The 25,077-nt window shown below is 41.4% G+C and overlaps 1 protein-coding gene and 2 non-coding genes across 3 annotated transcripts; 2 read left to right on the top strand and 1 right to left on the bottom strand.

The window, feature by feature from the left end:
- Nucleotides 1–5,030: 5,030 nt before the first annotated feature.
- LOC122003281 lies at nucleotides 5,031–5,136 on the top strand. The gene has a single exon (XR_006117922.1). It is a non-coding gene; the product is annotated as a small nucleolar RNA R71 (small nucleolar RNA).
- Nucleotides 5,137–6,860: 1,724 nt separating this feature from the next.
- On the bottom strand, nucleotides 6,861–6,967 carry LOC122003144. The gene has a single exon (XR_006117815.1). It is a non-coding gene; the product is annotated as a small nucleolar RNA R71 (small nucleolar RNA).
- A 13,596-nt stretch (nucleotides 6,968–20,563) lies between these two features.
- On the top strand, nucleotides 20,564–21,193 carry LOC121999511 (cytochrome b561 and DOMON domain-containing protein At5g48750-like). Its single transcript, XM_042554183.1, has one exon. The coding sequence runs from the start codon at nucleotides 20,564–20,566 to the stop codon at nucleotides 21,191–21,193; it is 630 nt and encodes a 209-aa protein (XP_042410117.1).
- The last annotated feature ends 3,884 nt before the right edge of the window (nucleotides 21,194–25,077 follow it).

Genomic DNA, 25,077 nt, shown 5'->3' on the forward strand with positions numbered 1-25,077 from the left:
AGTGACAAGTGTCAGGTAGAGCGGTGAGTGAGACACAAATGGTGAGTGTCGGGCAGAGCGGCGAGAGAGACATGAATGGTGGGTGGTGGGCAGAGGAGCAAACCCAACCGGTTAGTTGTTGTGCCCAACTGAGAGGTCATTGGTCATGAGAGTCATGCTCCCTTATAACTATGCTCGCTTATAATTCGCACTAGGGAGAGAGTTTGGAAAGCCGACCAGGAGGCTGTTGGTCGTGAGAGTCGTGCTTACTTATAACTCGCACTAGGGCGAGAGTCTGGAAAGCCGACCAGGAGGTTATTGGTCGCGAGAGCCCTGCTCACTTATAACTCGTACTGGGGCGAGAGTCTAGAAAGCCAACCGGGAGATCGTTGGTCGCGAGAGCCTTGTTCGCTTATTACTCGCTGGGGCAAGAGTCTGGAAAGCCGGCCGGGAGGTTGTTGGTTGTAGAGCCTTGCTCGCTTATAACTCGCACTGGGGCGAGAGTCTGGAAGGCCGACCGGGAGGTCGTTGGTTACAATAGCCCTGCTCGCTTATAACTCGCACTAATGCAAGAATATGTAAAGTTGACCGAGAGGTTGTTGGTCGCGAGAGACTTGCTCGCTTATAACTTGCACAGGGGCGAGAGTCTGGAAAGCCAACCAAGAGGTCGTTGGTCGCGAGAGCCCTACTCGCTTATAACTCGCACTCGGGCAAGAGTCTGGAAAGCCGACCGGGAGGTTGTTGGTCGCGAGAGCCATGCTTGCTTATAACTTGCACTGGGGCGAGAGTCTGGAAAGCCGACAGGGAGGTCGTTCATCGTGAGAGCCCTACTCACTTATAACTCGCACTGGGCGAGAGTCTGAAAAGCCGACCAAGAGGTTGTTGGTCACGCGAGCCTTGCTTGCTTATAACTCGCACTAGGCCGAGAGTCTGGAAAGTTGACAGGGAGGTCGTTGGTCGCGAGAGCCTTACTCACTTATAACTCGCACTGGGGTGAAAGTCTGAAAAGCTGATTGGGAGGTCGTTGGTCCCGAGAGTCTTGCTCACTTATAACTCGCACTGGAGCGAGAGTCTGGAAAGTCGACCGGAAGGTCGATGGTGATACTCCGGTTCAAGACCGGTGGCAATACTCTGGTCCAAGACCAGTGGTGATACTCCGGTCCGAGATCGATGGTGATAGTCTGGTTCGCGACTAGTGGCAATATTCCGATCCGAAATCAATGGCGATACTCTGGTCCAAGACCAGTGGCGATACTTCGGTCCGAGATCGGTGGTGATATTCTGGTTCGAGACAAGTGGCGATACTCCGGTCTGAGATCGGTGGTGATACTCTAGTTTGAGACCAGTGGCGATACTCCGGTCCGAGACCGATGGTGATACTCTGGTTCACGACCAATGGTGATACTCCGGTTTGAGACCGGTGGCGATACTCTGGTCTGAGACCAGTGGTGACACTCCGGTCTGATGTGCGTAAATATTATGATCGTTTATGCATGTTTTAACACACATTCACTTGATTTATACGTATATATTCTTTGCATGATCGTCTCTTTTATCATATACTCATCATAAATGTTCTTTTGTTCAGAGATCTGCTCTTTGTTTGATTTTGTGTTGACAGGGACAACTTTCGGAACAAAAACAGAGATTGTCGATGCACCGGAATGAGGCAGAGAACATGGTCGTGCAACCTCGCACGATCGTGTGGCCAAACAGAGGAAGAACAGTGCACGGCCGTGCAATTCTTGCACGACCGTGCGACCAAACAGAAATGGATCCGTGCATGGCCGTGCAAACCTGCACGGCCATGCCCCCCCCAACGACCGCAACCAAGCAATGCACGGTCGTGTCCCAAGAGCAGTGCCCCAGATCCACAGGTCGTGCCAATTGGCACGGCCGTGCAGCACAACCAGAGATAATAGAAGGCACGACCATGTCAATCCTGCACAGTCATGTGGTGTAACCAGTGTAGAAGGAAGACACAGTCGTGCAGATATCCCATGACCATGCCACTCAACCCGAAGGGAGGAGGCAGTTGGCCGTCCAGATCTCACACGACCGTGGCACGGGCCGTGCGACGGCCGTGCCCTAACCTATATAAGAGTCAAGAACTCTATTCTTGGGATCATATTTGGTTTTGGACTTCGCCCCTCTCCTTGGGAAAGAGTTTTCCCCTTCGGGGGAAACCCTAGAGCTTCATCCACCGCCATCCCTTGACGTTCCGTCCATCTCCAGAGCAAGTAGGCATCCCCAAGACATCGAAAACCTCGACAAGCATCTTTTCTTCCCCTTCTTCTCACATCAAAGGTCGTAAGTATGTTTTAGTTTATGTTTTGGGGTTGTTCTTCCCTCACAATGGAGTAGATATCCTCTTCTAGGATTAGGAAGTATTTGCAATGCGATGGAGATGTAGAACTTTGTAGATTCGTCATATTTCTATTCAATGACTTGTTAATGCTTTGTTCATGATGAATTGTGTGTGTGACCTATTTATATTCCTTTGCATGCTTTGTTGATTGATGTGAAAGATTGTTAATCATGCAAAGGGGATGCCCTAGAGCGTATTGACCAAGGTGCCCTAATAACAAGGGTAACCCTTTTCGGACGTCTAGGACGTTCCCTTAAAAGGAGAAATAATCCCTTAGGAATTGTTGCTCTCGTAGAAAGAGTGCTCTAGATCGTATACCCGAGGGACCCTAGTGACAAGGGTAACTCGTTCACGGACGTCTAAGACATTCTCTTAAAAGGAGAGGCAATTCCTCCATAAGGAAGTAGGAAACTGTACCAAATCTTTACCTTTATCCTTATTGTTACTACTAGACATGTATTCCTGTGATCTACCGAGGCGCCCTCGTGATAGGGGTTAACTGTTACAGGATTTCACAAGAATCGTCTCTATTTGATACTTAGGGATATTGACCAATTTAACTTCCTGCAAGAGCATGGACATAGAGGGTAGAAACTAAGCAATCTACGTAATATCTCCTAGTATTATAATGAAACCGAAATCTTAGAATCCATCCCCCAAAGCTCATTCCCTCCAAGATCAATTCTCTCTCTCTCCTCTCTCTTCGTCTCAACCTTCTTTCCCTCTCTTTAATCACACTTGCTAGTTCATAAGCGTCACAGTCAACTTTCGACCGTCTAGATAACTTACTTTGTGACATCTCTAGTGCTTAATCAATACTCCCTGTGGTTCGACAATCTTATATATTACTGACGACGAATCTGTGCACTTACGGAATCGTAACAAGTTTTTGTCGTCGTTGTCGTTAGTGTGGACTAAACCCATGGAAGCACGACTCTCCTCCTAGGGTTAATGCTCCAGTCTGCACCTTTAGTTTCGCTCGTGCAGGACAAATGTACTTCTTATTACTCGCTGGAGGGGACCTCTCTTGGAAACTACATTCCTCAGCTTTGTGTATGTTCATCTTGCTAAAATTTCCCTGAGAAGAGGGGTCACAGTTAGAAGAATCAGATAAATCAAATTCCACCCTTTCTTTGTCGATCTCCAAGGATAACTTGTGACTTTTCACATCAATGAGGGCTCCAGCGGTGGCAAGGAATGTTCTCCAAAGGATGATTGATATCTTGGGATCCTCCTCCATATCCAGGATAATGAAATCTGTGGGAATGATGCATCCGCCTACTTCTACTGGCAGGTCTTCCACTATTCTCATTGGGTATCTACATGAATGGTCAGCTAATTGCAATGCCATAGTAGTCAGTTTAATGTTCTGGAGTCTTAGCTTCTTACATAATGAGTACGAAATTAGACTAACGCAGAAAGCTTTCTGTATGAGTTCAGAACCAATTTTATAAGGTATGAAAAAGCTCCCTAGATCCTGAAGTTTTGGTGGAATATTTGCTATAAGTAGAGCGCTGCAATTTCCCGTTAATGCTACGGTCTCGAAGTTGCCCTTCTGCCTCCTGTTAGATAAAATACCCTTTAAAAATTTGGCGAACTTCGGCATTTGGTGCAGTGCATCTATCAGTGGTACTTCTACGCAAATTTCCTTAATCTTCAGGAATCGGTTGAACTCTTCATCCTTTTGGGATGTTATCAGTTTCTGAGGGAAAGGAATTGTCAGACTTTGTGGGGAAATTTGAAGAATTCCTTCAATTCTTGGTGATCTCCTCTCTATCCCTGTTCTGGATCTGATTGGGCATTAGGGGAGAGGACTCTTCCTCTGAGTCAAGTCCTTTCTGAGTAGTGATTTGGGGGTCTCCCAAAGTTCGTCCGCTCCTCAGCTCGATGTTGTTACAGTGTTCCACCGGGTTTATATCGGGCTTTCCTGGAAATATTCCCTGTGCTCTTGAAAAGGACTGGGCTATCTGGTTGTCTTGCATCTTCTGATGTTTTTCGGAATTTTCCAATCTTGGTTAATTGCTTGATCTCATTCTTCATCTCTTTTTGCTCTGAGAGAGCTTCTTTGAGCATCTTTTTTATTCTGGACAGTTGTGAAGGTTGCTGTTGTTGATAAGTCTGTTGTCCAGATGAGTAGCTCTGTTGCCTAGGTTGATAGCTTTGCTTTGCTGGTCCTTGGTCCTGATTATTTCAGTACGAAAAATTTGGATGGTTCCTCCATCTAGGGTTGTATGTGTTGGAGTACGGATTGTTTTACTTTTGGTTGTAACTGACTATCGTATCGCATTACTCAAGTTGGTTTATCTGTGCTTGTATTGGCCCTAGGGGGCAAGTATCTTGAGCATAATCCGTACTTCCGCAAGTTTCACAAACACATACTATTGCATTGACCGTGTTGTTTTCCATGGCCTCAAGCTTCTTGGTCAGAACGTCCAACTTTGCAGACATGAGTGTGATTGCATCTACGTCGAATTTTCCTGATGCCTTTATTGGATTCCCTGAGAAAGAACCACTAGATCTTTCGGTTGTCCACTGATGGTGGTTCTGCGCCACATTCTCTATGATCTCTTCAGCTTCATCAAGGCTCTTGTTCATTAATACTCCTCATGCTGCAGAATGTAGGGATACCTTCATGTGATAGTTGATTCCATTGTAGAATGTGTGTAGAACCAACCATTTCTCAAGGCCATGATGGGGGCACTGTCTCAGCATACTTTTGAATCTGTCTCAGGCTTTAAATAATGATTCTTATTCTATCTGTTTGAAGCTTGCGATCAAATTCCTCATGTGGGAAGTTTTGCTTGGCGGGTAGAATTTGTCCAGAAATCTATGCTCACACTGCTCCAAGACGTTATACTGTTTGCTGGAAGAGAATTTAGCCATTGCTTGGCTCTGTCTTTTAGGGAAAATCCAAAAAGAAGTAACCTTACTGATTCTGGAGGGACCCCATTCACTTTCATAGTACCGTAAATCTCGTAGAAAAGCTCTAAGTGATGATTTGGATCATCGTGCGATCCTCCTCCAAATTAATTCTGCTGGACCATGTGGATTACTGCAGGCTTGATTTCAAAATTGTTAGCTTTGATTGGCGGTCGGGTGATGCTAGATCGAACCCCTCGTGCATAAGGTGCTACGTAATCCTTCAACAGTTTGTCAACAATTTCTGAAGATTCTTTTTCGGCTTGAAATGTTTTTTGTAAGTTTCTTCTTCTCAGGAAAGTCCTATCAATCCCTGGATCGAACGGTAGAAGTTGTCCTGAAAGATTAGCTCTTCGCATGTAAAAACAAGATATGAAATATTTCGAGTGTAAAATTTTGCAAAGTAAAGAAAAGAGTTGGAAAAATATTAATTTTTTTAGGCGTTTAATAAAAATGTAGAAAATAAAGAAAAATAAAAATAAAATAAAAAAAAAACAAAGTCTAGTCTAATCTAATATGATTTTCGCTAATGTTATAGACGCAGTCCTCGGCAACGACGCCAAAAACTTGTTACGATTCCGTAAGTGCACGGATTCGTCGTCAGTAATATATAAGATTGTCGAACCACAGGGAGTGTTGATTAAGCCCTAGAGATGTCACAAAGTAAGTTATCTAGACGGTCGAAAGTTGGCTTTGACGCTTACGAACTAACAAGTGTGATTAAAAAGAGGGAAAGGAAGCGAGCCGTCAGCGGGAGAATTGCCTTGGTGTCGTTCCACGCCATCTAGGACCTCTGTCCAACGATCCTTCATCACCACATCAATTCCAGAAGCAAAGGATTGGATCCGAATATCACTTGTCGTTGTTGGATAAGCATCCTTTCTCTTTCTCTTTCTCTCTTCTTGTTTGAGGATTGTATGCTTAATCACATTATGTCTTCGGGTTTTTCTCCGGCGTCATGGAGTAGATTCTTTGTTCTAGGATTAGGGAGTAGTTGTGGATTGATTTTGATGTAAGACTCGTATTTATGCCTTTATTCATTGGATGATTTCGCTTACTTTGTTTCAACTACTATGTATGAGACTTGTTGCTAGATTTCCATATCATATTAATTGATTGTGTAGAAATTACTAATCTCGTAGAGAGAGTATCTTAGATCGTATACCAGAGGGGCCCTAGTGACAGGGGTAACCTGCTCACGGACATCGATGAGCACTAACATGTCAAGCAGGCCCTTAAGAGATTTCTTGGCACCTATTTCTGCAAGATTTATGTCTCCCATTGTGCAGCCTCATATTAAAGCAGAAAAATTTCCAACTAGACCTAGAGTTAATTTTCATGATACATGGTCACAAATTTGGAGGAGAACTATTAGAAAGTCCTTATCTGCACCTTGAGACATTTCTAGAGCTTTGTGATATGGTGAATTATGAAGGAGTGTCAGCAGATGCAGTTCAGTTGATGATATTTTCTTTTAGTATCAAGGATAAAGAAAGGACTTGGTTATATTCTCTCCATCCTCAAAGCATCACAAGTTGAAAACAATTGGAGAAGCAATTTCTGGATCATTTTTTCCCTCCAAGTAGAACAATTTATATGAGGAATTACATCACAAATTTTTGCTCAGGCATATGGAGAATCATTATTTGAAGCATGGGACAGATTCAAGAGTCTACAAAGACAGTGCCCTCATCATGGTTTGGAAAAATGGCTGACCCTGCACATATTCTATAGGGGAATTTCTTTCTTAGATAAGTGTTTGTTTGATTCATCAGCTGGAGGTTCTTTTATGGATAAGAGTGTAAATGAAGCATATACATTAATTGATCAAGTAACATTGAACCTCCATGAATGGTCGAACAAAAGTTGGATGGAATATCCCTCAAAAATCAAGAAGTGCAAGCCATAAATGCAAGAGAGTCTGTCAAACAAAATGCAGTTCAACCACCCAAAAATGTTGAAATTCACAAGTCACAGAATGAGGAGTTCAAACATTTGGGGGAAAACGATTAATAGCATAGTTTCAAAATGGTTCAAAGAAGACCTTCCTCTTACACAGACAAGATCTAGTGTAAATTATAATGATACTAAATTGAGAAGTGGCAAGAATCATGAAGAACTTCTGAAAAAAGACTTGTATAGAATTGAGGAGATGAACAGTAGAAGACCACAAGAACTCAGTTCCATTACTCTAGGAAGTTCCCAAAGGCCGCAAATGCATTTCCCTCAACGGTTGATCACATCAACACTAGATAAGCAAGTTGGACCTCCTCCGCAAGCTAAAAGGGAATATGGAAAAAGGAAGTACCTTTCCCCAGACCTTCACTAAGGGTTCCTTTTCCACAAAGGCTAGTGAGGGTCAATGAAAATGAATTCTTTGACAAATTCTGTGACGCTAATATGGTTGAGTGTAGATTTCTGGATGTGTATGAAGATGAGGACTCTTCAGATGAGGATTGTGATGATAACGCAGTGGATAACAAGTTTTCAGATTTACCTTCTGGGTTTACAGGGTGTTATGATGAAATTGAATTTTCAGATAATGAATGTGATGTGATAGATCAACTTAAAACTACAAATGAAGTTAGTGATCCTCCTATAGATGATTCTCCCACTGAGGATATTGATGTTGGTTTATTTTTTGATGCTTGTGTTGATGATGATGTTATGAAACGAAGTGTAGGGAGCTGTGTTGTGGAAGCAGTATCTCAAGAATCACCTCCTTTATCCACACAACCTTCTGAGATTATGAGAGTTGCAAAGATTGAACATGTTGTGGACCAATGTATGGGGACTTGTGCAATAGAAGCAAAGCCCCAAGAATCACCACTTTTAGAGGCACCACCACTTGAGCCAGAGCTAGAGCCAATACAAGATTTAGAAGTCACATCCACATGTTTAGAACTTTCAAGTATCTCTTAGCAAAGCAAGGTTAGTATCCCTTGTGATCTTTTGGAAAATTTCATAGATGTACCAATAGTAGATTTTGTTTGATGTGATTCAATTTGTGATACATACTCAGTTCATCTTAATAAGGTTCTAGTTCTATCTAATATAGCATGCTTGGGAGAGGTATGTTTCTCTTTTGGGTGTACAGATTTTCATGGGGCCTATATTGGAAGCTCAATCTGAACCGTCTTCGATCTTCTGAAATAATTTCCAAGAAGGTGAAGATGGAGAGAGCGATTCTTCACTTTTTGATGAAAGCTCCCTCAATAATAAGAGAGCCCTTGGTATGAGGGTGATGAAATATCTTACCCCTCCAAGAACGAGATTTCGATGAATCTAATGAGGTGGTCGAGCTAATGACCTTAAACAAACGCTTATTGGGAGGCAACCCAAATTCAATCTTGCTTTCATTCATATTTTTAGTTCCTTTCTAGTTTCATTTCTTTCCTCATAATAAGCATGTATTCTCTATTTAATTTTGGTTGTCAATTTTATTTTATAGAGCTCAAAGATTAGGAGGAGTGCAATTACATGATGGAGAAGTTAATGACATGGGCATTTGGCACGCATCATTTAGTAACTTCTCTTACTTTTAATCTCCTCCACATTGTTTTTAGTTTTCATTGGGACTATGAAAAGTTTAAGTCTGGGGGGATGCATTAAGATGCATTTGGTTTAGTTTAGTTTTTGCTTATTTCTTTTGCATAATAAATTTTTGCTAGTTGCATCATTCATCACATCATGATTGTTTGTTCCTTAATGTAAAATACTAGCACGTTTCATCTAGATATTTATGTTATGTAATTTGGTATGCTAGTATACCTATTGATCTTTATTTTCCTATCCATAGTAGCATGAAGTGAGCATTGTTTTTACTAGAAGAATTTGAATGTTGGCCTAGTTTTAGGATCTCTTCACATTCTAATGGTAGATATTTTTGAAAATAGTCATGATCCATAGAACGGGACTAGTACTCTTGCCTCTATGATGACCTCTCAACTACATTTTGGTTACTGGATAACTCAGATCATGTAAGCTCATTTGGAAAAATCAATCCCCCCCCCCCCAAAAAAATGAAAGTTTGTTCAAGTTTGATACTTTGCAAACATAAAAAAAAAGCAGAAAAAAATAAGAGATAAAAAAATAGTTATCGTCGGTGGAAACTAGCAATTCATCTCTTTGAGACCAAGTCAGGTTACTGAGAAAATGAATGTTATATTTCTCTTGATACTAAGTATTCCTTTGAGACCTTGTGTAGACGATGCATAACATTTTTGAGGGGAACAGACCTTGCGTGTGGCAAGTAAGTGCTTATCGCTGGAAGTATGAGGAACACGGTTAAATGGAAAATTGACTAGGCTTAGAGGTTGACACTTGAAAAGGTTAAGCCACTTATTACATTGGGTACGGAGAACTTCTACTTAGGTCACACTCAAATAATTTTTGTATCATGCTCATCAATGAAACTATATGATAGGTTTATATTGATTCATTAGGGGTTATTACATGTCATCTACACACATAAATCTAGATTACGGGGTTTCCTTGAGGACAAGCAAAGGTTTAAGTCTGGGGGTGTGATGCATATTTTAACGCACATTCACTTGCTTTATATGTATATATTCTTTGCATGATCGTCTCTTTTATCATATACTCATCATAAATACTCTTTTGTTCGGAGATCTGCTCTTTGTTTGGTTTTGTGTTGACAGGGACAACTTTTGGAGCAAAAACAGCGATTGTCGACGCACCGGAACGAGGCAGAGAACACGGTCGTGCAACCTTGCACGACCGTGTAGCCAAATAGAGGAAGAACAGTGCATGACCATGCGGCCAAATAAAGATGGATCCGTGCATGTGTTGGAATGTATACTGAAAGTCTAGATTTTATAAACATTTATTTTGAAATGAAGAATTACATTGGTCAAAAATATCTACATTTATGTTAAGTGTAGTTGTTTAATTAATTTATATCGTAGATAACATGGTGTGTGGTGTCATGCACAGAAGATCATGTTATCAGTTCTTTATAAATTATAAACAGTTGCAAGTACCTCTTGAGAGAGTTTAGGAGTCACTTATCAGAAGTCGGGATTCAATCCCAACTAACTGCACCTGGTACACCCCAATAGAATGGTGTAGTAGAACGAAGGTATAGAACTCTTATGGAAATAGTTAGATCAATGATGAGTTATTCAGAATTACCAAAATTTGTTTTGAAGATATACACTGAAAACGGAAGTGAACATAGTACCTTCTAAGTCAGAACTCTCTACTCCCATTGAATTATAGAATGGGCGTAAGCCTAGTCTGAAGCATATTCGGATTTGGGTGGTCTAGTACATGGGAGACACTGATAAGTTGGACAGAGTTCACTTGTTTGTAGGTTATCCTAGAGAAACGAAAGGAGGGTTATAGTCCTTAAAAATCAAAAGGTCATTATTAGCACCAATGCACGATTTTTAGAAGAGGACTATGTAATAAACCATAAGCCCATAAGTAAATTTGTTCTTAAGGAAATAATAAAGGACACGTCTAATCTAGTACCAACTGTACAAGATGAAATATCACAAAAAACTGCAACACGTATCACAAATGATACACAATTGCAGAAAGTGCCTCATTGTACTGGGAGGGTTGTTATGCAACCTAAAATATTCATGTTTTGGGAGAGTCTTTGGACTTGATCCCTGGTGAACATGAACCTAAATTCCCGGACATATGACGAAGCGCTCCAAGGTAAAGATGCAACATCTTTGAAAAGAGCAATAAATACAGAATTAGAATATATATATTCTAATAAAGTCTTGGAGCTTGTAGAACCACCAAATGGTGTAAAAGTCATTGGGTGTAAATAGGTCTACAATAGGAAAAGAGGGGTAGACAGGAAGGTGGAAATTTTCAAAGCAAGGCTTGTTGAAAAATGAAACTTTTTCGCCGGTAGCCATGCTTAAGTCTATCTAGATTCTTTTATCTATATGGACTATGAGATTTGGTAAGTGGATATCAAGACAGCTTTCCTTAATGGAAGTCTTGAAGAAAATATCCATATAAATCAACCAGAAGGGTTCATTGAAAAAGGCAAGGAGCATCTAGTATGTAAGCTCAATCGGTCTATGGACTGAAGCAAAGCTTCAAGGTCTTGGACATTTGGTCTAATGAAGTAATCCGGACCTATGGATTTATTCAGTGACTGGATAAGTCTTGTGTATACAAGAAGTTTGATGGAAACGTGGTGGTATTTCTTGTACTATACGTAGATGACATTTTTTTGTAGTTGGAAACAATATCAAAATGTTGTCGGAAGTAAGGATATGGTTGTCCAAACAAATTCGATATAAAGGACTTGGGAGAATGCACATATTCTTGGGATCAAAGTAATAAGGGATCGCAAGAAAAGAATTTTTTGCTTATCCCAAGCTTCATATATTGATACAATCCTTGCTCGTTTAAGTATGCAAAACTCCAAGAAAGGTTCCTTACCTTTTCAGCATGGAGTAGCTATATCTAAAGAGATGTCTCCGAAGACATCAAAGGAGATAGAGGACATGAAGGCAGTTCCTTATACTTTGGCTATCGGAAGCCTAATGTATGTAATACTGTGTACGAGACTGGATATCTGTTTTGCACATGGTATAGTTAGCAGATATCGAAGTAACCCAGGACTAGGATACTAGACTGCCGTAAAACATATATTAAAGTACCCTAGAGGGACTAGAGATTATATGCTAGTTTACAAGGCAGATAATTTGATACTTGTGAGTTACACAGATTTTGACTTCCAATCAGATAAGGACAATAGTAAGTCGACCTCGGGGTTTTATGTTTACTTTAGGAGGTAAAGCCATAACAATGGAGGAGTGTTAAGCATAGATGTTTTTCGGACTCCACCATAGAAGCTGAGTATGTGGCAGCCTTTAAGACAACCATAGAAGATGTATGGCTCAGAAACTTCATGATGGACTTAGATATGATTTCTGGTTTGTCCAAAAATTATTACAATTTATTGTAATAATAGTGGTGCAGTAGCAAACTCGAATAAAACATAAGTCCATAAGACAAGTAAACAAAATAGAGCGCAAGTACCACCCAATACGAGACATCGTATAACGAGGATAAGTTGTTGCCGCCTAGATTGCATCAGGTGATAACCTATAGATCCTTTCACTAAGGTCTTTAAGGCAAGAGCTTTTGATGGGCATGTTGAAGGGTTAAGAATCAGATGTATGACAACATTTATGGCAACATAGTCTTTTAGTATAAGTGAGAGATTGTTGGAATGTATACTAAAAGCCTAGCTTTTGTAAACATTTATTTTGAAATGAAGAATCACATTGGTCAAAAATATCTACATTTATGTTAAGTGTAGTTGTTCAATTAATTTATATCGTAGATAACATGGTGTATGGTGTCACGCACAGAAGATCATGTTATCAGTTCTTTATAAATTATAAACAGTTGCTCACGACTAAGATGGAAAGGAACAAACCATCGGTAAAGTCATAGCGTGATTAGGGATTAGTTTATCTTGACTAATAAATTACACTAGTACACTCTAAGTGTATTGAGTAGGACCATTTTAGGTAAGTTCTTTTTATACTGACTTGATAAAAGAACTAGACCTTAGTTATTATGGAAGTGTGTGCTCTTAATCCTAATATAATAACAAACACATATATTTAGTATTTATTTCTTTGACTTATCAATGGGTGAGATTTAGCTCGATAAATCAATAAGCTCGATAAGTTGGGAAATGATATTACTTATAGTGTGTGTTGTTGATTAAAGAAGAAAACTATGTCCTAGTAATCTAGGTTGAGAATGACCCCAAGAGGAGCTCATAAGGATTGTCATGTTAAACCCTGCAGGTGGACTTAGTCCGACATGACGACGAGGTTGAGTGGTACTACTCTTGGACTAAGATATTAATTAAGTGAGTTGTCAGTAACTCATTTAATTAGTGGACATTCGATATCTTAAACACAGGGAGACTAACACACTCATAATAAGAAGGAGCCCAAAATGTAATTTGAGATTGGTGTGGTAGTTCAATAATAATTCTTTAGTGGTATGAATTATTATTGATGAAATTAAGTTGTATGTTCGGGGCGAGCACGGGAAGCTTATTTTCATCGGGAGACCAAAACCAATTTCTCCTCTCGGTCTCTATCGTAGTCTCTTGTATATAGAGATTTATACCCACCACATACCCACTTCTTACCCAACCCAAGGGGGCCGGCCAAGCTAGCTTAGAACCCAAGCTAGGGCCGGCCAAGACCAAGTGGTTGAGCTAAGTTGGTGGTCGGCCAATGCTTGGAATCCAAGCATGATGTGGCCGGCCACATCACATTAAAAGGGATTTTATTTATAAATTTTTCTTATGTGGATTTCATGGTTTTAAAAGAGAGTTTAAAACTTAAATCTTTCCTTTTATAGCTTTCTACAGAAGATTAAGAAAAGATTTGAAATCTTTCCTTATTTGTAGATTGAAAGGTAGATTTTAATTTTGAGAAAACTTTCCCTTTTTAACCATTTTTATGATTTAAAAGATATTTTAAAAATTAAATATTCTCTTTTATAAGTTTCTACAAAAGATTAAGAAAAAATTTGATATCTTTCCTTATTTGTAGTTTGAAAGGAGATTTTAATTTTTAGAGATAACTTTCCTTTTTGGAAATCATCCACGTGTTTAAAAGAAAGATTTTAATTTATAAAATTTCCTTTTTACAAACCACCATGAAGGGAAAAATTATTGGAGAAATTTTTTATAAATTTTCGGAAACAAGTTAGGAAGTTTTAATTCTTGTGTTAATTAAAACTCTCCTTGTTTTGGAGATTAAAGTGGCCACCCATTATAATTAAGAAAAGGATTTTAATTTTAATTAATTAAATTTTATCTTTTCATGGAAAAGGAATTAAGGAAGGTTTTATTTAAATTTCCTTATTTTCCAATATCAAGGATTATAAAAGATGGGTTAGAGGTGCTTTCATGAGAACAACTCTATTCTTTTTCTTCCTCTCTTTTCCTCCTTGGTGTAGCCGGCCCTAGAGGTTCTCCCTCTCCTCTTCTCTTCTTCTTTAGTGGTCGGTTTCATCTTTCTTTTGGAGTTGGTGATGGTGGCCAGATCTAGTTAGGAGAAGAAGGAGAGAAAGGAGGCTCTGTTTCTAGCATCCCTTGGAGCTTGGTGGTGGTGGCCGGACCTCTACTTCTCTTGGAGAATTGATGGTGGCCGAATCTAGCTTGGAGAAGAAGGAGCTTGGTGGTTCTCGTCTCGGAAGATCGTTGTCCACACAACGTCCGAAATTAGAAGAGGAATACGGTAGAAGATCAAGAGGTTATTTGCTTACAAAGAAAGATATAATTAGTAATTATTTTCCGCATTATACTAGTTTCTTTGTATAGTTATTTTTGGAAATACCAAATACAAGAGGCATATGATTCTAGAGTTTTCGGATTTATTTCGAATTTGTATTTCTTTTGTTTTATTTTTCGAATTTGTGATTTGATTGTTCTTTTTGTTTAAACCTAGAGTTATATAAGGAAATTAAATATTAGCTTTTCTTAAAAGACTTTGTCTAGGTGGTGGTGGATGCTCCCATACCCAAGAAGGTCATGTGCCTCGCCATGCAGTCCTGGAAGCCAATTTTGGAAATTAATATTTAATTGAATTTGTAACATAGGTTGATTTGGATCAATAGTGTTAAGTTCCGCTTGCGATCCAAGTCTAAACCTTTAAGAACAGATAAGTTAAATTTGGAATCAATAATGTTAAGTTCTGTTTGCGATTCCTAATTTAACTTCTAAAGAACACAATAGGTTGTTTAGGAAAGGTTCAACACTTGTACAAAATTTTTGTACAGTGGAACCGGTACAATCTTCCTAGGACCAACCAACAGCATGGTCGTGCAAACCTGCACGACCGTGCTCCCCCACGACCGCAACCAAGCAATGCACGGCCGTGCAATCCTGCACGGCCGTGTCCCAGATCCACACGGCCGTGCCAATTACGACCAGAGACAAAAGAAGGCATGGCCGTGTCAATATTGCACGACCGTGCTGTGTAACCAGTGCAGAAGGAAGACACGACCATTCAGATATCACACGACTATGCCACTCAACCCTAAGGGAGGAGGCAGTTGGCCATGCGGATCTCGCACGGTCGTGGCACGGGTCGTGCGTTGACAGTGCCCTAACCTATATAAGGGTCAAGAACCATATTCTCGGGATCATCTTTGGTTTTGAACTTCGTCCCTCTCCTTGGGAAAGGATTCTCCCCTTTGAGGGAAACCCTAGAGCTTCATCCACTGCCATCCCTTGACGTTCCGTCCATCTCCTGAGCAAGTAGGCATCCCCTTCTTCTCACATCAAGAGTTGTAAGTATGCTTTACTTTATGTTTTGGGATTATTTTTCCCTTGCAATGGAGTAGATATCCTCTTCTAGGATTATGAAGTATTTGTAATGCGATGGAGATGTAGAACTATGTAGATTCACCATATTTCTATTCAATGACTTGTTAATGCCTTGTTCATGATGAATTGTGTGTGTGACATATTTATATTCCTTTGCATGCTTTGTTGATTGATATGGAGGATTGTTAATCACACAAAGGGGATGCTCTAGAGCATATTGACCAAGGTGGCCTCGTGACAGGGGTAACCCTTTTCGGACGTCTAGGGCGTTCCCTTAAAAGGAGAAATAATCCCTTAGGAATTGTTGCTCTCGTAGAAAGAGTGTTCTAGATCGTATACCCGAGGGGCGGCCCTAGTGACAAGGGTAACCCGTTCACGGACGTGTAAGACATTCTCTTGAAAGGAGAGGCAATTCCTCCATAAGGAAGTAGGAAACCGTACCAAATCTTTACCTTTATCCTTATTGTTACTACTAGACATGTATTCCTGTGATCTACCGAGGTGCCCTCGTGATAGGGGTTAACCGTTACAGGATTTCACAGGAATCGTCTCTATTTGATACTTAGGGATATTAACCAATTTAACTTCCTGCAAGAGCATGGACATAGAGGATAGAAACTAAGCAATCTATGTAATATCTCCTAGTATTATAATGAAACCGAAATCCTAGAATCCATCTCCTAAAGCTCATTCCCTCCAAGATCAATTCTCTCTCTCTCCTCTCTCTTCGTCTCAACCTTCTTTCCCTCTCTTTAATCACACTTGTTAGTTCGTAAGCGTCAAAGCCAACTTTCGACCGTCTAGATAACTTACTTTGTGACATCTCTAGTGCTTAATCAACACTCCCTGTGGTTCAACAATCTTATGTATTACTGACGATGAATCCGTTCACTTGCGGAATCGTAACACGGTCCTAGACCGGTGGCGATACTCTAGTCCACGATTGGTGATGATCGCTCGACCTCGAACGGGGGAGGTGGAGCCTTGATATCAGTGAATGCGGAGACTATAGCAATGACTAAACAGATCTCACGACACACCTGATCGAGAAGCTGAGCTCCTAGTCCCTGATCAGAGAGTGAGGCCCCTAGCCCGTAATCAGAGCACGAGACCCCTAGATCTTGATTAAGAAGTTGTACCGCTAGTCTCTGATCGGGGAGCTATGTCCCTAGTATAAGATCAATGATCTAGGGCCCTAGTCTCCAATCATAGAACTGGGTTCTTACTCTCATAACGGAGAGCTATAACAGATCATGTGGCCATAAAGGAGGAGTAGGGCCTATAGCCTACCTGGTATAGGAGCTATGCCGCCCGGCTACGGATCCGTTTCGGTCCCTCGACTCTCGAATACCTGTGGAGTTGGGGAAAAAATATAATGAAAAAACTAACCTGTTGGCCAGCTGAATCTCCAAGTCAGTTCCTCGACTCTAAAATACCCATGGAGCAAGGGAAGAAGATACTATATTCATCAAAATCCTCCAGGACTGTGATAATGGCAGAGAACTTTCCGACGTCATCCATCTTCACGTTCCAGAATAGGTGGAGGAGATTTTCACAGATGACGTCAAATTAATCCTGTCCGAAAGCTGAGTCAGACGGATTTTCGGGGTGATGTGGCCAAAATGTTGATTGAATCGCTATGACCCGGAGAGGGAGGGGAGCGTATACTGAGCTGGCTTCTATATTGACCAAGTCGTCAGAAGTCTTCTGGTTAACGCTACTTGCAGACAAGGTCGGGCTACCCTGGTCTTTGGGACCCCGATGCTCGAAATAGATCCAGCGAATATATAAGAAAAGGCTAAGAGTATAATAATGAAATGAATGAAAAGTGAATACAGTAAACATACTCTGGCTCAGGGGACACCCTTTGGTGGATCGGTGAGCTAATTGTGGCACTGATCGGGTTGTCGTAACCCGAAAGAGTAAATGAATGTGTGCCGGATGAGGAGCTGGATCTAATGGCATGAACCGAATGCAACTTGGACTCGGAAGGTGGCATGCAGGCCAGGACCTAATAGCGACACGCAGGCCGAGATACGATATCGGCACACAGGTCGGGATATGACATCGGCACGCAGGCCAGGATATGACATCGACAAGCAGGCTGGGATGTGATAGCGACACGTAGGCCAGGATATGATATTGGCACGTAGACCGAGATATCATAACGACACGAAGGCCGAAACACGACATTAGCACGAAGCTGGAACATAACAAGTCAAATCGTAACACAATGTCATCAAGGAATCGGAGGACCGGAAGCATATGACAATGCGGATGGTCAGAGATGGCCTACGATGAGGCAGCAAGAGAGGCGATGCTGTGGCGTCCTGGAGGAAATTGCTAGTGGGCGGTTGTGGACACTGGAAAAGAAGGAGATAGGGGTGGAGATTGGCTACCGACGGTCCGGAGGGCGGTGGCGATTGCTGGAAGCGGTTGTGGAAATGGCAGTTACTCCAGTGGCTAGGGTTGCGAGGGAGAAAGGGGGGTGGCAGTGAGCTATACACTGGCGGTGGCTCGACGGCTAGAGCTGCGAGGAGAGAGGAAGTGGAGAGGGGTAGCGTTAGTGTTGTCGACACGAAGAGAGGGAGATAGCCGTGTGTGCTTGGAGGCGATGGAGACGCGAATCCGACATCATTGGCGTGGGGAGGAAGAAGGCTGCTCGGAGGTGGTCGTCTCCTTGGTCACGGTGGCGTGGAGAAGAGAGAAGGTGGCGGCTGGAGACCTTTGCCGCCGAGAGGAGAGGGAAAGCAGAGGAGGGGAGTGGTGGCTCGCCGACGACGAGGGAGAAGGCGACACCGGTGACGACATTGTCTGTCCTGGGTCGCAATGGCGTGGAGCAAGGAAGAGACCGCCTCCCCCTTCTCACGCGTGAATAGTGCCTTAAAAACTGTTTTTCGTTTTTTGTTTTTTTTACCTCTCTTACGTTGATTTGCCCCTCTTATAATTAGTTATTTAAGTACCGTAACTTTAAATGTGAGCACCAAATTAATCTACATCTCTGTGATGCATGCTCGTTCATTCCACGTTATTTCTATTTTTTCCTTCCAAAGTTTCTCTAATGTATAAAATGAACTATGATAAAAATCTTATGGTGTGTTTTGATAACCTTCTCTATATGATTATGAATTAATCATATGATTAAAATTATGGAGAATAAAATATAATCTAACATTATGTAGTTGAATATAAATAATATAATAAAATTTATTTATTTAGATATTTTAATATATAACTTAGTTTAATATTTTACTATATTATCCTCAGTTGCAAAACCAATCATATATATTATTTTTTTTTTCTTTTTAAACTTTACATTATTTTAGTATTTTTTTTACCCCCTCCCTCTCTATATATTAGTTTTCATAATATAATACATGAATATGCATAAATTAGTATCCCGGATTTATAAATTGGAGTTAATAAGGGTACGTTTGGAGAACCTTAGTTATATAATTACCAAGTGATCATATGACTACAGTTATGAGAAATAAAATATAATCTAATGTTGTTTAGTTCAATTTAGATAATAAAATAAACTTATTTATTTGAAGATTTTAATATATATAACTTAGTTTAATATTTTACCGTATTATTCTCAGTTACAAAACCAACAATACATATTATTATTATTATTATTTTAAACTTTACATTTTTAGTATTTTTAACCCCCTCTTTCTATATATATATATATATATATATATATATATATATATATATATATATTAGTTATCATAATATAATACATGAATGCGCAAAAATTATTATCCCGAACGCATAAATTGGAGTTGATAAGGGTGTGTTTAGATAACCTTAACTATATAATTACCAAGTAATTATATAACTAAAATTATGGAGAATAAAATATAACCTAATGTTGTTTAGTTCAACTTACGTAATACAATAAAACTTATTTATTTGGAGATTTTAATGTATAATTTAGTCTAATATTTTACTATATTATCCTCAGTTACAAAACAAACAATACATATTATTATTATTTTTTTATACTCTATTTTTTTTTTATTTTTTTTGAAAACCCACCTCTAACCCCAACAACAAGTTACTATAACGGACTCTCCCATATAAAAAATTAATTTAATTTTTTTATATAAGATATTAAACTAATAAGAACATATACGACATTGCATATTATTTATGTAAAAAATAATTAGAAAAAATTACTAATAAATCTTAAAATCAAGAAAAATCTCATTTTTCCAAAGTTTTCTTATTCTTGGTTGCATGCCCATTTTGCTTACGTGTTAGGCATGAATTATTACTTATGAATCACCGAATATCTAAATTAAATAAGATTTTCATTGATAACTTTAGATGGATAATAAAGATTATAAAGGATAATCCTCAACCAAACTCATCGAAGGACACTAAATTATCATTCAGGCGTCCACAATTTGATCCCCAACTACGATACATTTGTAAACATTTTTTTCTTCAAATGGGCACACATGCCATAGAATACTGAGATTCCGAGTATCATCTGTCATAAATACTTTTCGATTTACTTTAACAGTAAATGAAAATTTTTTATGGAATAGGCTCTACCATCTCATATTTGATGTTACTTGGTTTAATTTTTTTATGAAAAAAATAAAATTCAATTTATTTAATTTTAGAGTAAATGTGAAGAATTATAGAAGATATAGTTTAAAATAAATCAATAGGGATGAGATATTGCTTTCTGCAACTATTGATGTTCCGTAGGTGGATGCATTCTCTCCGATATGATCTAGATTTCATTACTGATTTGCTCTAAAAACAGAGGAATTCATAAGAACACCGGGTCAACTCAGCTTTCAATAGATCATCCTCCCTGGTGCTAAAAATAAATAAAATATTAATAATAATATTAATATTTCATGCTCTAAGTGCCTCTCTGCTTCTCTTTATAAAGGACAGCGATCAGATTCGGCACCATGCGAGTTCGATCAGTCATGTCGAAGCTCACGATCTTCCTGCTGGTTTTGTTCTGCCTGCAGAAGCAGCAGCTGCAATCCCAATCCCAGGAGATCATCTGCGCCGGCGAGGTCGCCGGAGGAGCCTTCTCCGGCGGCCGGAGCTATTCCTCCTGCATCCCCCTTCCCTACCTCGACGCCATTCTGTTCTGGACCTACTACCCTTCCAGCGCCGCCCTCGACGTCGCCTACCGCGCGCGGCAGTCGCCTGCCGGCTGGGTCGCCTGGGCCATCAACCCCACCGGCCGCGGCATGGTCGGGGCCAACGCCTTCCTCGCCTTCCCTGACGCCGCCACCGGCGCCGCCACCGTGATCACCACCCAGCTCCCGAGGCACAACCTCCAGCCGAGCGACATCAGGGACGAGGCGCTGACCTACGCGGTGTATGGCCGGGAGGCGGAGTACTCCGCCGACGGCGGGTATTACACCATCTACGCGACGGTGGAGCTGCCGGGGAACAGGACGACGCAGAACACGGTATGGCAGGCGTCGACGACGTTCGCCGGCGGACTGCCTTTCAACCACCCGTTCGATCGCGACCACTTGTCGTCCTTCGCGAGTCTGGATTTCCTCACCGGCGAGTTGGCGTGATCGGTTCATCGTTAAATGGAGATTAATTATGAATTTAGAGCTTCCAATTCTTTGATTCAAAGGATGGCAAGCGTAAATAAATCTATTTTATATTTTCTTAAATACTGATGTTTAAATGAAATAAAAAGATTGGTTGATCTTAAATGATGGATCCACAACTGTTGGACATCAAATACCTATTACTCTCAAGGTCGGATGAGAAAATCATTGAACAAAATTCGCTCCCTTTTTATTAAAATCTTTAAAAGCCATCCTTTTTCATTTATTATCAAAAGTCAAACTCTCTGGTTTTTATATATTTTACTTTTTAAAACTATTATGATTTTTAATATTATTATAACAACTATAAAATCAAAACACAATTATAACAATTACGACATGTTACTACTACACAATTGGAATATTGATCCCATCAATTGACACGAATGCCAATGATATGATACTTGTATTGATCGTGAGAAGACTTCAAACTAGAAATCAAGAGGAGAGGGTGAGCTGTCCTCGTCGCTAAATGAATCTGCAAACAGATCAGGCATGCCCCAACTTTACACTCCGACGCTTGAGGTCGATCCCAAATATCTGTAAGGATCTAGCTAAATGGTAGAGAGATAAAATGCGCGAAAGATAACCTTGGAAAATATACCCTGGTCTAGGGGTGTCTTTTGGTAGATCGGTGAGTTAGTCGTAATACTAGTCCAGTTAGTTTCCGATGATGTCCTGTCTGAAGAAGATGAATAGTGCAGGAGAATAAATGATAAAATAAGTATATGCAGTAAGGAGTCTATCTCATTTCTCTTTTTTTTTTTCTCCTTTTCCCTCCTTTTTCCTCCTATTTTCCCTCCTCAACTGTCCTCAGGTTGTGGTATACTTCTACTGAGTTGGATTTTAACGGGACGAGGTAGACCAGATGAAAATGACTTATCACATTCCTGACGATCACCAAATCGCAACCCCTTTCACTTATGCTCATCCTCATACACCCCCCGATGATTTACTTCCTTTCTTTAAAGACCAATTGTATGCTGGTCTGCGCTTTCCTATCAATTCCTTTTTTTAATGAAGTTTGTAGGTATTTTTACATTTTTTTGCAATAGTTAGTACCAAACTTCTTTAGGTTACTATACAAGGTTGTAGTACTATTCCGCCTATACGACATTTCTCTTTTGTCCTGCATTTTTCACTATTTTTATTACCCAAAATTGTCAAGCCAGGAGTCTTCCTCTTCAAGTCCGAGTGGGTGCCGTCTATTTTGAGAAGATTCTCACATCCAATAAAGGCTGGAAGTTCCATTACTTCTATATTCGACTTCCCGATCGACCCACTTTCTTGATGGGCTGGCAAATGGAGCTGCCGAAACCCCCCACGCTGAGAAAATACCAGCAGGACTCAGAACACGGTATGGCAGGCGTCGACGACGTTCGCCAGCGGACTGCCTTTCAACCACCCGTTCGATCGCGACCACTTGTCGTCCTTCGTGAGTCTGGATTTCCGCACCGGCGAGTTGGCGTGATCGGTTCTTCGTTAAATGGAGATTAATTATTGATCCCGTCCGAAAGCTGAGTCGGATGAAGGCGGGCCTTGTTGTGCGTAAAGTTGACGGAGAGTCGTGGAAGTGTTGAATCTACCTGGTACCCCTCCCTTGGAAAGGTTCACACGGGCGATTGACGGCTAGAGATGATCAGGACGATGAGCTATTACCCTGCGCCCACTCAGACGAATCCATCGGTCGTTAGAGACCAGAAACCAGGGAAAAAGTCCCCGGGTCAAGCCCTCCGACGCTCAAGTCAGGTACTTTTTCCCCAGAAATCGCATAGAAAGGACGAAAAGTAGAGACTAGTGAGAAATGACGAGTGAGCGTACCTGCATAAGGGACAAGGCATCCCTTTTTATACTGCCACGGAAGCTTCTAGGTCTGACGAGTGTCAGGGAATGTCGGCTGTCAGGCTTTGTCTAGTGGTGCTTGACACGTGGCTTTGCTTGATAGGCTGGCGGCAAAATCGAAGGTGTATTAAGCCCCGACTGTTGGCATATTCCCTGACACTTTGATTATTCTCTCTGACAAGCAGTTACGATTCCTTGGCTGATTTGTCTTGTAGTGTATGACCGACGAGCCTGCGTTCCGAGATATGGGCTCGCCCTGCTTTTATATACTATTACCCTTGACTTGTATGCCCGATCTGTGTTAAGCTTGTATCTAGATCTGTCTTTGTCATCTGCTATCTCTGATCTGCACATCTCGATCTAAACCCTGGGTCTGTATCTAGACCTACTCCTTGGCTTGGATATCCTGACCTGCACACTGGGTCTGTAAGCAGACTTGTGATCCTTGGCTTGGATGTTCCGTCCTGTACATTGGGTCTATGCCAGACCTCTGATCCTTGGCTTGGATGTCCCGTCCTGCACGTTGGGTCTGTGCCAGACCTCTGATCCTTGACTTGGATGTCCTGTCCTGCACGTTGGGTCTGTGTCGGACCTCTGATCCTTGACTTGGATGTCCCGACTTGCACGCTGAGTCTATAAGCAGACCTCTAATCTTTGGCTTGGATGTCCCGATTTGCACGCTGGGTCTGTAAGCAGACCTCTAATCCTTGGCTTGGATGTCCCGACCTGCATGCTGGGTCTGTAAGCAGACCTCTAATCTTTGGCTTGGATGTCCCGACCTGCACGCTGGGTCTGTATGCAGACCTCTAATCCTTGGCTTGGATGCCCCGACCTGCACGCTGGGTCTGTAAGCAGACATCTAATCTTTGGCTTGGATGTCCCGACCTACACGCTGGGTCTGTAAGCAGACCTCTAATCTTTGGCTTGGATGTCCCGAACTACACGCTGGGTCTATAAGCAGACCTCTAATCTCCGTCCTTAGCTATCTCTAGCCCGCGGGCCCGTTTATTACTCTGTCAGGGTTGGTCTTATAATCCCCTCCTTTGACCACCCTGTCCGCTGAGACTTTGACTTTGACCACGTCAGCTGGACTTTTGACCTCCCTGCTGTACATGTCAGCTTGACTGCTGACCAGCCACGGCAGCCTGACTTCTGACCTTCCTGACCTCCACATCAGCTTGACTGCTGACCGACCACGGAGGCTTGACTTTTGACCCTCCTAACCTTCACATCAGCTTGACTGCTGACCGACCACGGAGGCTTGACTTTTGACCCTCCTGACCTCCACACCAGCTTGACTGCTGACCGGCCACGGAGGCTTGACTTTTGACCCTCCTGACCTCCATGTCTGCTTAACTTCTGACCCACTTGTGGCCTTGACTCATGACAACATCATCCAATCGACCCCACCAAACATGCACCGTATCACAAGCCTCCCCCTCAAGTCTAGTCGAAGGAGGCTCTAGTCCGACTGACTAGACCCCCGTCCTTGTGTGTCCTCGTAGGATAGGTACTATCTCCTGTGTTCATGCTGACTCCTCAACTTCCGAGCGTGCTTTCCTTCCATAAATATTACACTGTTTTCTAAGCGTCGCCTCCAGTCTCAAGAAAATCTCTTCACCTTCTCCTTCCTTATAAAAGATTCGAACATCCGCTGCTTTCAACTATCCTCTTGTTAATGCAGTACTCTGTACCTATGGATCCTACCCCATAACCTAGCGAACTTGCTTCTCTGCTTCGACAGACTTCCCATCTGTTGGAACTATCAGCTCAAAAAGAGGAAGCCTCGTTCCAGCAAATTACCACTCTGACGGAATTGCTGGCTCAAAAGGAAGGCATCCTTCAGGAGATGACCGCGAGCCGAGATCTTCAGGCTTCCCTTACTCATGAAATGGAGAGCCTCTGGCTGGTCGCCAAATCTAGGACCCGAGCCGAAATCGCTCTTAAGCATAAAGCTCAATCGGACTTTCAGAGTCAGGGGCAGTATTTTGTTTACTTGAAAA

This window comes from Zingiber officinale, chromosome 7A (assembly GCF_018446385.1).
Source record: "Zingiber officinale cultivar Zhangliang chromosome 7A, Zo_v1.1, whole genome shotgun sequence".
Lineage (NCBI taxonomy): Eukaryota > Viridiplantae > Streptophyta > Magnoliopsida > Zingiberales > Zingiberaceae > Zingiber > Zingiber officinale.

Coding starts and splice junctions, on each gene's coding strand:
- LOC121999511 (XM_042554183.1), top strand. CDS start 20,564: ATGCGAGTTCGATCAGTCATGTCGAAGCTCACGATCTTCCTGCTGGTT.